Here is a 13,619-nt window from a genome sequence, read left to right on the forward strand (position 1 = left end):
GCATGCCTGGGGCTTCTGAAGTGTAAATGAGGCTTCCCTCTATGGAATTGTCATGGAATCGTTCACAGGGAAGCCATTTTCTGAATAATGGGATATCCCGTTATTCAGAAAATGGCTCTTCCAGGCTTCCTCGCGAACAATTCCATTACGATTCCATAGCGGGAAGCCTCAATTACACTTCAGAAGTGCCAGGCATGATCACATCCTTGGTGCTTTCACAATGTTTGGATGATGTTCCGACCACGTTTTGCCCTGTGTGTGATAAGGTCCATAGACTTAGAGGGGGACCTCATGGGCCATCGGGTTCAACATCCTGCTCAATGCAGGTTCTATAGTATCCCCAGCAGGTAGCTGTCCAAATATAATCACACACATATTTTCATTGTGCAATCAATCTAAGAATTGAGTGTACATTACTGGACACAGAGACAACCCAGTTATTTAAAAAGAAACCAAATAATAACTGACAATACATATTTATTGTTAGAGCTATTGTATACAGAAAAGTCTGTGCATTACTGCTAGTCTGACTGAAGGGGTATGATTCTGTATGGCTTTGTTTGCTGCTGTTTTAAAAAGTAACAAAAACCTGGATAGGAGCTGGGAAGATTTTTTCAGTCTATTCCAAAAATCTGAAGACTTGAAAAGTAAGGAAAATGGTGTTTCCAACTAGCAGATTAGTAACTACGGCCAAAGAGGGTGTAGAACTTGGCAGGACACTTTCCACAAACACATTTTGCTCCATTCTGCAGCTCACACAGAGGTTTGAAAGGGATGCAGAGACTTTTTGCTCCCATGGATGGTGCACCTGGCTCGAGGTCTTGATCTCTGAAAGAGAAACAGGTTTTCTTTAATCACCAAAGAATCAAACTTAGAATAGCTTGCATCTATGTTTGTCTTAGAGTAGCCACAACATATTTGAGGAAAACAAATTAATACTGTGACTCACAGTTACAATTTACAATGCTAGGTAGATTTACAAGGAAATAGTCAATTGTCGTATAGTGAGAAGGAATAGCTCAGGTCTCAGACAGACTAAGGAGTCCAGGGAGTCTCTTAGCCCCTTAGTACAGACCACACTAACTTTCTTATCCTGGCTTCCTTCTAATTACCAGTGTAATGACAATGGAGGTCACAATTCATGCTCCACAGCACTTCTACTGTTCTAGGACAGAACTTGATGTTTTAATGCACTAATTATTTAAAGTGGGCCCTGTTCAGACATATATTTACCACGTGGACTAACTCCCACATAATTTAAAAGAAATTTTTTTGTTATGTTTTAAAACCTTAGAACAGTATTTATCTCAGATGGTAAATATAAATTTTTAAAGGCACACCCCATTTTTTTTTCTTTACCTGGCAGTGGTTTTTTTGATCCAGTCCTCACATTCAATTTCTCCACAGAAAGGGATCTGCACTATCTAATTTAGAAAGAGAACACAAAAATTGTTGAGTTTAACTGATCATGATTTTTTTCCTTTTGACAAAAAGACTCCTACTCTGTTTTCATAAGCCACATCCATTGCCTTGCAGGGCTTACATTTGCTAGAAAGAATATCTGAAGTGATTTCGAACAGAGTTAATACAGTATATTTAATCTATTTTAGCTATGTTGAAAGAAATAGGAGAATTTTGTGAATCATACTAACACATACACATTTAACTAGAAGTTAGAAAAAGTGCTTCTAAGAGTGCTCCATGTATTAAACTGGATGGAATCAATTTAGTGTTTCCTTGAATGAAGGAAAAGTTAGCACATTGTGCTACACACACACACACACACACACCTAATAAAATATCAGTTGCCCCTTGGTGATGGAACTCAGTAAAACACTGTATAAGAAAGCCAGAAATTTTGAAAAGCACTAGTATCATAGGCACGTTACAGACCACCCAAAACGGGCGGTCTCATGCCGCTGTCGGTTGCTCCGGGAGGGAGCCACAGCAGCCAAACTGCCTGGCTCCCTCGCGGAGCAAAAAGAAGCCCCAAAATGGCACTTCTTCCTGCACCGCAGAAGAGGAGCTGCAAGGCGCGAGGCACGCACTCGCGGGGACACTTCCGGTGTGTGATGTCTGGACGCTGTGCGTCCGCAATGTCAAAATGGCGGCGCCCATCTGTATGCAGTGCCGCCATTTTGACGTAGTCGTTACACACGAGGGGCATGGCGCGTCAGGAAGCGCCGCCCCTACGCGTAACAACGGCGCCCCATAGGGCCTGTCCGGAATGCGCCATAATTCATCATAATAAAATTTTCAAATACTAAAATAGGTAACTCTAAAGGAAACCTATTCCTTCTTTTTGTTTAATAATGGGCAAATAAAAGGGGGGGGGAGATCCTCTTTCTGTTCATTACTACATTTTTGTTCTTAAAATATTCCAATTATGTTTTTTATTCCTGAACTATGCTAGTATCCTACAGATTTTTCATATCTTTGCATGCAATTTAACCCCACTCCAGAGTAGAGAGAACAGCAACACTGATTTTTAAAAAAAGTTTAGCCTGGCTTTTAACAAAGGAAAAAGCTCTTTTGCAAAAGTCTGTTTTTTATTTTTATTTTTTGTAATTTGTGCAAATGCCTCACTTTATTTCACACATTATATTAGGCAATAAAACATCCTACAGAAATCTGCATCATATTTTGGGAAGATGCAGTTGAGAATTAAGCAAATGAGATAAAAAATAAATACATTAAATATATATCCATTTTAGAATTCTTTCATTATCTTTATTTTATTTAGTTTTACAAGAGTCTTAACTGATAATTAAGTCTCCTCAAGGAAAAGCTTCTCATTACAGAACAGTTTTTTACTGGCCATGGATCCAGTTGAGCTAAAGTGCATTAATGACCCACTGAAATCAACATAAAAAATAAGTTATCAGCAATCAAACCTCTAGTGATCTCAATGAGATTTTAATACACTGACTTAGGATGTAGCCACACTATCTAATTAAAGCAGCTTGACATCATTTTAATTGCCATAACAATATCCTACTGAATTCTGGGATCTGTACTTTGTATCCTACAGAATTCTGGATCTGTAATCGATAAGGTCCCAGAGCTCTCTGACAGACCAGACTAAATACCTTACCAAACTACAAGTCCCAGGATTCTGTAGGCTAGAATCAGGCAGTTAAAATGGTGTCAAACTGCTTTAATTCTGCATTGTGGCTACACCCTTAGTCTGTGACAGTAAACATAGGTTTAATCTCTGCTTAAAATTTAGTTTTAAAGATTCTGAATGCAAGGCTCTGTCCAAAAGCCAGTCACTGAGTATTTTAATGGGCATCTACTTTTCCAGAAGCTGCTCATTTTAAAAAAAAAATGCCAACATCTAGTACAAAGTATGCCAGACCTAGGTGGTAGCTAAATTTGCAAGGAGCTAATATCTGCAAGAGATGGTTGAACTGGTGCAAAAGAGTGCACAACTACAGTAAAGTTACCTATTCTTGGTTTAGAGAATAAATTGAGAAAGCATTATGGGTTCTTCAAATACAAATTGACTGCTTTTATCTTTCAGTATAAATGTTTTCTATGTAGTTTCTTTTCCACGCCGTAATGGCATTTGCTACCTTTGAAATTTAACATAAACCAAACCCAGGTCAGGGACAGTACATTTGGCACATAGAAAACTTAATAATTTTTCATAATTGACCATTGCTCCAGCACCCAAGCTTTATTCTGAACCAGACAGATCTTAAAATTACAGAAGAAATAAACTGGTTCAGACTTAAGTCTGTTATTTGTCCTACATAAGCAGATGACTTAATAAGAGTTATCAAAATATTTCCATGCTTATTTTAGAATAATTCATATTAATAATGTGCTACAACAGAACAGTCATATAGCAATTATAAACAGTTCATTGCAATTAAGAGTGTTTCACTACTACTTCACATCAGTCTTAATAACCAGTTATCCAACTTTTCTGCATGCACTTGATGACCTGTACTGAAACCAGATAGAAATAGTTCCTTGACGCAAACAATGTGTTCTTTGAACCAAGACGCTAATTATATTGTTCAATAATTATTTTACAATTTTCCACATTGGAATTATTGCAGCATCTGATCTATAGCTCAGCTTGCTATTATTTATTAAACATGGCATGATTCCTTTTGAGCTAAAGTGTCTTTGTCCTAATCATGTGGATGGCAGCCTTCACTTTTAAAAATATTTTTAAGATTCTAAAAGAGAACGTAGGGTCAGTTCAAATGCTATCTACATGGCACAGTTGTCAGGACAAACTGCTTGCTATTAATTATTTCCTATGCCACACCATTCGTTAATGCAAGGATTGCCCACATCATTTAAGGATCTCTTAAGCCAGAATCAGCAATCATAAATTGCAATGGAAGAAGAACTGCTCACAAAAGGTGATTACAAGTGAAATGGTTCAGCAATGGCAGCTATGTACATTAATTTAATAAAAATAAAAATAAAAGCTGACTTTAAAAACCATAGACTACATAAACTTGTAAGTGTAAAATTCATTCATGTTTACACACTGCTTACCTTACACACTAACAGACTTACGAAAAAAAATGACTGACACCTACATTTAAGCATGTTTACTTGGAAGTAAGTTGCATTACACCCACCAAAACAATAAATGTACTGTACAAAAGTCTGCAGCCCTCCTTGCTCCTTACCTTTCCTGAATCAAGCTCCTTCTGAAATTCTTCCATTGTATTGGCCACCACCATATGAGTTTTAAGGTCTTCAGCAGCTCTAGGAAAAGAAATTTAGCTAATGTAAACAAAATGGCATACTAGACACACACACACTCACACACACACACTAAACCATATCTCACAAATAAGGGAAAATATGAGTATAGTTTTCAAAACTGAAACTAATATTTTTGTCTTCAAATCAGAAATTTACTTTAAAAATTCCCAAATCAGAAATTTAATTGAACATTTAGTTATAACATGCCAGTTTTAGCCCAAACAAAAGATGAGTTTGAATTACATTTATGGTAACTAGCCTAAACTAAGCCTTCAGTGAGAATAAACAAAATTTAAGTGTCTTCCCCCACCTCCAAACTCTTGCACCAACACAATCCTGATCTTTGCTGCCATCTAATATAAATCCTTTTTTTCCTACTAAGCTATGGAAGTAGGAAATTGATGAACAAAGAGAAAAGGAAACCTATTCAGTTGGTAAGGAAAAGACCCTATGAGCTTGCTTTCTAGAATCCTTCTTGAAAGTTGGGATTGTTGTAGTTGTGTGCCTTCAAGTCATTTCTGACATATGCCTAATAATAATAATAAAATTTATTTATATCCCCCACCCCTCTACGAAACGCAATCAGGGTGGCTTACAACATTAAAATATACATTCCCAAACCATCATTTCTACCCCCCTTAAAATACAATTAAACAGATTAAAATTAAAACATACTTAAAAATTCACAAATAACCATAAACAGTGGCTATAGCGAGGTCGGGTCAGAAGTTGGATTTCCTTTCTTTTGGTGGCCGAGATCAACTCCCCTGAGCCAGTTAACGACACAGGAGGGTGAGGGAATGTAGTTTTCTTGGCAAGAATTGTTCAGAGGTGATCTGCCCCCACTGTCCTGAGGCTGAGAGAGTGTGACTTGCCCAATGTCACCTAGAAAATTCTAATGGCCAAGTGGGGATTTGAATCCTGGTTTCCAGAATCATAGTCCAATGCTCAAACCAATACACCATACTGGCTCCAAACCAGTTTGGGATACTTAGTATAATTACAGTATTATTTCTTATTTGTTCAGAAGAAGCAACAATAAACAAACAGAAGTTTAGAAAGGGATTTAATCTAAACTGAGGAGAAATACTATGATCCTGAATACTCTCACTTGGAAATCAATGGAATTTATCTTTGAATAAATACAGTTATGATTGAAATACAGGCAAAGTGCTCTTAAAACTTTGTTCATGTTATCACAAGCACAAGCTGGTAGCCAAAGAACTGTGCAATTTGCATGACTCTCGGTTTATGTATCAAACAAAAATATTCCATGCCACATCTCCTTTGAAAGTAAGGGGATTCTGGTATGACATATGCTGAGTTTCTTGGACAGACCTAACATTTCTCTTTGAATTCTCAGCATAATATGAACAAAGCCTCTTCCAGTATCCTATTGCAGTACAAGCTTTTGTGGCACCGGCTCCCTCTCTTCCCCTCGCCCTCTTGTGTCTTTAACTGGCTCAAGGGAGTCAGTTAAAGGCAGGGGGGAAAGGCACAGGCACATAACCTGCTCTTTCCCCTGGCCTCCTGTGCGTTTCACTGGCTTAAGGGAGTCAGTTAAAGGCAGGGGAGAATGAAGGGAAAACACATAGGTGTGCACTCTTCCTGGATGCTCCCTCCCAGGCTACCCCCCGCAGGAAAAAGCCAGAGAAAGAGGAGGAGGAGAGCATGCCCATGTGGGTTTAACATCACAAATAATCAAAATCGCAAATGTTAAGTCAGTGAATGTCAAGGGCTCACTGTACTAATTAATATGCATCTACAGCAGGAGAGGATAATTGCTCTCATATACTGTTAGTGGCCTTTCAGAAGTATCTGGTCAGTCATCATTGAAAACACAGTGCTGGATCAGGTAGGCCTTCAGCCTGATACAGTAGCATCTCCTATGTTTCTATTTTACAATCTCCCCACGCTTTTGGAAACTCTTGAAATAAAACTATCCATTAATAAGATCAAATTTCTGAACAACAACAGAAAATGGCTTTTCTTGAAATTTAACCTGTTGTAAAGGTTAGTGTGGATTTCTTCCAGAATACGTCTGAGCTGGTCTACTGCTTCATTTTCAGCAAAAGTCAACTTCTCTCCTGTATCTCGTCGCACAGCTACAAACTGATTATTTTTCATATCTCGCGGCCCCACTTCAAGCCTGATTGGGACACCCTATAAATCAAAAGGCAATAAACAAAATTTGATGTCCTTCTTTGCAATTACTGTATCTGCTTTGCTTATGTAGACAAAAACTGTTTAAAGCTCAACAGTTGCTCCTAGTTATAGTCACGATTCCAGACTTTTTGCAAATTATTTTGTACTCTAATATGAAATCAGATAATGTTAAAAGAACTGATCCAGTATGGGACTGCGTCCAACAGTGCCCTTTTGGCAGTGGAATAGACACTGTTGGGGGTTCAGATTTTCTTTCACCAGTGAAGACCCTGTATGTGTCCTAAATCTGTTCCAGATGGTTGGGGGACATTCTGGAGTAGATGAGAGGCATATAGCTGGCTTCAGGGATAGGTCAACTTCCATAATAGCAGCAGAAGCTTTCTTGCATGGACACCTCTGATTTTTCAGAATTGTAAAATAGCTATGTTCTTCCCCAAACAGCAAAAGATGGCATGTACGTATGGAAATTAAGATATATCAGTTACTCCCATTTACCTTCAACATATGCCACCAACCCAAGATTATGTATCTGAGAAAAGCCAATCCATAATAAGAAGATCTAAACAAGCATTTACCTTAAGCTCCCAGTGATTAAATTTCCAGCCAGGAGAATAGTTATCTCTCAAGTCAGCCCGTGAGCGGATATTAGCACTGAGTAGTCGCTTACGGTATTCACTACACTTGGTCATTAGGGCCTCCTTGTCTGCTTCTGAAAGTGTATTTGTGATACCACAGGGAATAATCACAACCTGAATCATGGCACAAATGATTATAAAGTTAGGGACACCAAAGTACATATTGTTTACAGAAATATGTGTTGAAACCAAACATAATTTTTGAAAAATCTATTGGTTCAAGCAAGAAAAGAGATGTCAAAAATTAGTTAAACTGAAAGGGGAAAGTGTTAGCAGAGACAAAGGGTTTTGATAAGTCTTTCTAATTTTTATAAAACTCTCTGATCCCTCAATTTGATTTATTTTTATTAACCAAGATTACACTTTCATATTTCTGTCCACTTCAAAGTTAAAGTAGGTTATTTTGAACATTTTAACTTGCCAGGCCCTCCATCTAATTGTTCTCAATATCTCAGTTAAGAAGCTTATAGTTAATTGTATGCAAATACTCATCTCTTACGGAACTATGAATCAAATACTCATTTCACATTGACAGTCTTATTTTCCCTCTTCATCTGCTTATTAAGCAAGCATGAGGAACCATGGGAAAAAACAACTAATTTATTTTATGACAACAACAATGATGCTTATATTCTTTTATATCATGCCTTTCCCCCAGAATTGGGACTCAAGGCAGCCTACAAATATTAAAACAAATATACATAAACACATATAGATTATAACAGATAAAAACTTATTGTTAAAATGTAATCAGTCCACAGAATTAAAACAATTTAAAACACATACATTAAAAGACAAGAATAAAAAGAACAGAACAGTCTTCTATTAAATGTCTTTGCAATCAGTTCCCAAAAGCTTATAAGATTTTTTTAACTGAGTTCTATAACCTAGGGGCAGCCTCTGAAGATCTCAGAGCTTGGAAAGGCTCATAGGGGGGAAAAGATACGGTACTTCAGATAGCCTAAACCCAAGCCATGTAGGGATTTACAAGTCATGAACGGCATCTAAACAGATTGTTAATTAAAGCACATGTCACTGTGACGAGATTAGACATCTTCAGAAAAAGGAGCAGCTGGGGCACTTGTTTTAACTGCAAGTCCACTCCTGACCACTACTAAAACCTGGATATCCAGGAATATACCAAACTGCAAACTAGTGCTTTAGGAGGATGTATCCCTGTCCATCACAAGCTTAGTCCTTATTTCCTGATTTGCTTTTCAACCAACCAGAGGTACCTCTGTCTTGTCTGGAATAAGCTTCAGTGTGTTTGCCCTCATCCAATCCATTACGGATAATAATTTTAAAAAAAAACCCGTAATATTACAAGTATATAACAACTGTACAACTGCCACAGGCATTCAAGGGTACACAAGAAAGGCAGTGGATATTTGAACATTCAGTAGAGCAATGCTACAGCAATGCTACAAAATCTAAGATTATTTGCCAGTACAATCCCTGAGCTGGATTAAAACTAACTGCATTTAGGTCTTGATGAAATTGAATAAAAAACAAATTAATCATGACTTACCTTCAATCTCACGAATTTTAAATTAACTGCTTTTACATACAACAACATAGTATCAACATGGTATCACTACTATACTCACCTGAACACAAGCAACCCTGGGTGGTAGCACCAAACCCATGTTATCTGCATGAATCATAGTCATGACTCCAATGGTACGAGTTGTAAGGCCCCAAGAATTCTGATAAGCAAATTGTTTCTCTCCTGGTGTCCTGGGATCTTCAAAAACTATCTCAAACATCTTCGAAAAGTTCTGCCCCAAGTGATGAGATGTTGCACCCTAAAAGCATGACAATATAGCAAAGTTTAAATATCAACCCACTGTATAATAACAATAAAAGATATACAATGTATTTATTAATACATACCTGGATAGCTCGTCCACTGGCAGATATAAATGCCTCAATAGTGGTTGTATAATCTCCACCTGCAAATTTTTCTTTTTCTGTCTTTCTTCCTTTTACAACAGGAATTGCAAGAAGTTCTTCATATACACGAGCATACAGATCCAGAATCTGCAACACCTGAGAGGAGTTTTTTAAAAAATTAAAATATTTAGACATTATTCAACCTTCCAGGTCCTTGAGTAAGTAAATAACATTACCCTTTGGTAAGATCCTAGGAGTTAAATATGGTAACACTGAAAACCTTCCATAAATCTAGTAATGCACAATAACAGCTCAATAAGAAGGACAGATTGTATACTTGTAACTTTAATTCTTCAAATAGTCATCTATGAACTCACATAAATGGGTTATCCTGCACCTGTACAGTACATCTCTCAGAACTTTCTACAGTGTTACATAATCATTTTGGTGGTAGTCCTGCCCACCTCCAGCAGCTCTATATAGAGGCCTTCATGCCAAAACCGCCAATTCCACTGACACTGATGCAGCAATCCATAGAACAGGCAGGACATGGCAAGGGGACCATGGTCAGGTTTGATAGAGTGTCTTCAAACAACCTGGGTTAGTGAGGATCAAGACAGTCAAGTTCTTGCTGCATCACTGAGTGTATCTCCTGTAAGGCATGTCTCATGTGCTGAACAGATTGATGGTTAGGGGCAAGCACAGAAGAGTATTCTCAATGAGATTCAAACAAATGGTATTGTAGCCAAACCTTGTTTGCAATAGTAGTTAGCATAATCCCACCAGTAACAACTGTCATAAGTAAAAGAGTTACTGTTTCTGGAGTAAGAGAATTCAGTCAAAATTGACCCTGAATGTCTCATGCCATGCTGCCTGTGTGACCAATGGCCTCAGTACTGAGAGGGTCAAGCCTGATGCTGCTGCCTGGAATGGGACCTGGAGATTGAAGACATATCAGGGGTTGAATCTGATGGCAAAACCCACCAGGACCAAGACCGACAGTAGAGACAGTATGGCGGGCAATGGTCTTGAAGCAGTCACACCTGAAGTTGATGGCCAAACTGGAGAGAGTGAGACTGTGACCCTCAAAGCAGAGAAAGACTCTAGGACAGTGATGGTGAACCTTTTCAAGGCCAAGTGCCCAAACTGCAACCCAAAACCCACTTATTTATTGCAAAGTGCCATGTCCCTCTGGCTTTCTAGTAACAAACTCTGGCAAACTCTGTGCTGGGACGATGGCACATGTGCCCACAGAGAGGGTTCTGAGTGCCACCTCTGGCACGCGTGCCATAGGTTCGCCATCACTGCTCTAGGATATCACCCTAAGAAACTTTTTCTTTCTACTTCCACCCCAGCAGCAGAATGTTATGAAGTCTCTGTTTCAGGGATAGGTAGTTAATCTTGTGGAACTGCCCCAGAGGCCTCAACATCAGCACTGATGGACTGATTAGGATTTGACTGTTCCTTTGAGACTGATGGGTGGCTATGGTCCTTCTCCTTGAAATGTTTTTTCTTATGTATTTGCTGTCAAGTCATCAACTGCTGTCAAGTCATCAACTGGGATTTACCCAGCACAGGAGGACATGTACACCCCACTTGAATGTTGGAACTAGCCCATACAACTTTTTCAAGTTGAACTCCAGCAATGAATGTTTGACTCCATGGCAAGTAGAAGAGGTGGCAGTTGGAATTCTGCAGCTTCCATACTGACAAAAGCAGACAGCTGAGAAGATGACATTTGATGCCTTGAGGGCCAGCACATACAGAAGTGCCTTCAAACGCAATTCCGTTTTGTCTTGTTTGAGGCGTAGAGGCAGTACAATGGGAACAAGAAGCAACCACAAACTTCACCTAGACAACCAAGAGACATCAGGTATGCATCTCATCCCATGGTTTCAGCACCACAGGAGACGCATTTTTTAAGGATGCCAGAGAGAAAATACTGTAAGCCCAGAGGCCTGCACGGCTTCAACTGCTAACATTGGGCAACTTGCATCTGAAGAGCCTAGTTAATCCCTGGGGCTGAATAGGCCAAAGAAGGCCATGATGAGACCAGAGATAGATCAACAAACTTTGTTCCTACTGTGAAGTCAAAGGCTTTCATGGCCAGCATCCATAGTTTTTTGTGGGTTTTTTGGGCTATGTGGCCATGTTCTAGAAAAGTTTATTCCTGACATTTCGCCAGCATCTGTGGCTGGCATCTTTAGAGAATGCTTGCCTGTAAAGGAGTTGTGTATATATATATATACTGTGTGAACCTGGGAAGGCAGGAGTGACACCAAACGCAGTGTGCGAACAAGAATCAATGAACACGAGAGACACTGTAGACTGGGTCAACCAGAAAAATCAACAGTAGCAGAACATGTTACAAACCATCCTGGGCATAAAATACTGTTTGAAAACATTGAAATTCTGGACCATGCCAACAACTACCATGTCAGGATGCACAGAGAAGCCATTGAAATCCACAAACAGCAGGACAATTTCACCAGGAAAGAGGAAGCCCTTAAAGTAAACAAGGTTTGGCTACCAGTCCTGAAAAATAGCAAGATGAAGATTCAACACATGCAAATGAGAAATCTCTCAGGGTCAGGGGTTTCTCAGCAATGAGCACTAATCAAGCAGACACTAATCCTATTTTGCAGACCCTCCCACCCTGAGGCCTGCCATTAGCAACAGAACAATACACATGCAAATCACTCCTGCCTTCCCAGGTTCACAGAGTGTGTGTGTGTGTGTGTGCGCGCGCGCACACACACACACACACCCAACTCCTTTCCAGGCAAACATTCTCTGAAGATGCTAGCCACAGATGCTGGTGAAACGTCAGGAATAAACTCTTCTAGAACATGGCCACATAGCCTGAAAAACCCACAAAAAACTATTTGTTCCTATTGATGATACTCCAGTGGCAGAAGAAAAATGCTGGCGGTTTCAGTGGGAAGGCCCCTATATAGAGTAGCTGGAGGTGAGCGGGGCTACAGCTAATACGCTTATGCAAGGCTCTAGAAGGTTCTTAAAGATGCACTGTGTAGGTACAGGATAATCCATTTGTGTAAGCCACAGAGACCACAAATAATTGGCAGTTGTTCGTGGTTTAAGCTAGATAGTAACTACTATTCTTTAACTAATAGACAGACATGATATTCAGTATTCACCTATGAACTGGAAGTTCAGTTTCCTGACTGCTTGTCATTACTTTTTCCTATTTATGTAGTTATACCTTGTGTCTACGGTTCACCTTTTTATGGTGCCCAATTTTGGAACATGACTATTGACTATCAAAAAGCAAAAAGCAGTACGAAACAAGCCAATAAGATTAAGAAAAATACCTGTACACCACAGCTTCCAAAAGCAAAATCTCAAAGGGCTGAACACTATTTCACAAAATTCAAAACACTTCAAGTTACTAAACCATCCAAACATATCTATCTTGTTGAGCAGAGATTCTGTTTTCCCCACAATTATTCTAAAATAAAAGGTAAAATCCTTCCACTCTTCACAAAAAAGATGTGTATATATATATATCTGTGTGTGTGTGTGTGTATGCACTTTGTTTAAAATACCAGATGAATATTTATGCAATAATCCTTTAGAAATGATGAAAAATGAGCAACACATCATTTTGTGTGTTGTACCTCCTCTGCTGCTTCTTCATAAGTTGAGAAGGCTGTGTGTCCTTCTTGCCACAGGAATTCACGGGTACGCAAGAAAGGCTGTGGATGTTTGAACTCCCAACGCTTCAATTAAAAAAAAAAACCAAAGAAGTATGTTATGAATTGTTAAAGGCACAGTCTTAGGCTCATTTTTAAAACAAGCATTATTTTAAAACTAGTATTATTTACAACTGCTCACTTTAGTTTTCAGTGTTACGTCAGGCTAAATGTATTAAAATACAGATAAGTGGTTTGTTGTTATTAACCACCCTCAAGTCGATCTTAACCCATGAAGACTCTGTGGATGAGACATCTGTCCTCCGCTGCTGTACTTAGTTCCTGCCAAGTCATACCCATGAACTCCTTAAGAGAGTCCATCCATCTAGCATGCGGCCTTCCTCTTTCTACTTCGTTCCACCTTTCCCAGCACTGGCAGGTTTCATTTTTATCGATTTTATTGTTTGTATGTACAGCGCTGTCTACATCTACAGTGCTATATAAATAAAGTATAACAAGAACAATAATAACATTGTTT

At 38.9% G+C, this 13,619-nt stretch overlaps 1 protein-coding gene across 7 annotated transcripts in view; it reads right to left on the bottom strand.

Annotated features, from left to right (window-relative positions):
* Positions 1-460: 460 nt before the first annotated feature.
* EPRS1 (glutamyl-prolyl-tRNA synthetase 1) overlaps positions 461-13,619 on the bottom strand; it is a 55,866-nt gene continuing 42,707 nt past the window's right edge. For all 7 annotated transcript variants that reach the window (XM_089529331.1, XM_089529334.1, XM_089529332.1 and 4 more), the window contains 8 exons: positions 13,067-13,168; positions 9,429-9,584; positions 9,143-9,340; positions 7,476-7,649; positions 6,737-6,897; positions 4,656-4,734; positions 1,360-1,424; positions 461-828 (listed from right to left, as the gene is read on the bottom strand). In XM_089529331.1, the coding sequence (XP_089385457.1) occupies positions 678-828; positions 1,360-1,424; positions 4,656-4,734; positions 6,737-6,897; positions 7,476-7,649; positions 9,143-9,340; positions 9,429-9,584; positions 13,067-13,168 (1,086 nt within the window). In that variant the 3' untranslated portion in view covers positions 461-677. The remainder of the gene's footprint in view (positions 829-1,359; positions 1,425-4,655; positions 4,735-6,736; positions 6,898-7,475; positions 7,650-9,142; positions 9,341-9,428; positions 9,585-13,066; positions 13,169-13,619) is intronic.

Source organism: Sceloporus occidentalis, unplaced genomic scaffold (genome assembly GCF_023333645.1).
Source record: "Sceloporus occidentalis isolate IW3139 unplaced genomic scaffold, rSceOcc1.0.p SCAF_6, whole genome shotgun sequence".
NCBI lineage: Eukaryota > Metazoa > Chordata > Lepidosauria > Squamata > Phrynosomatidae > Sceloporus > Sceloporus occidentalis.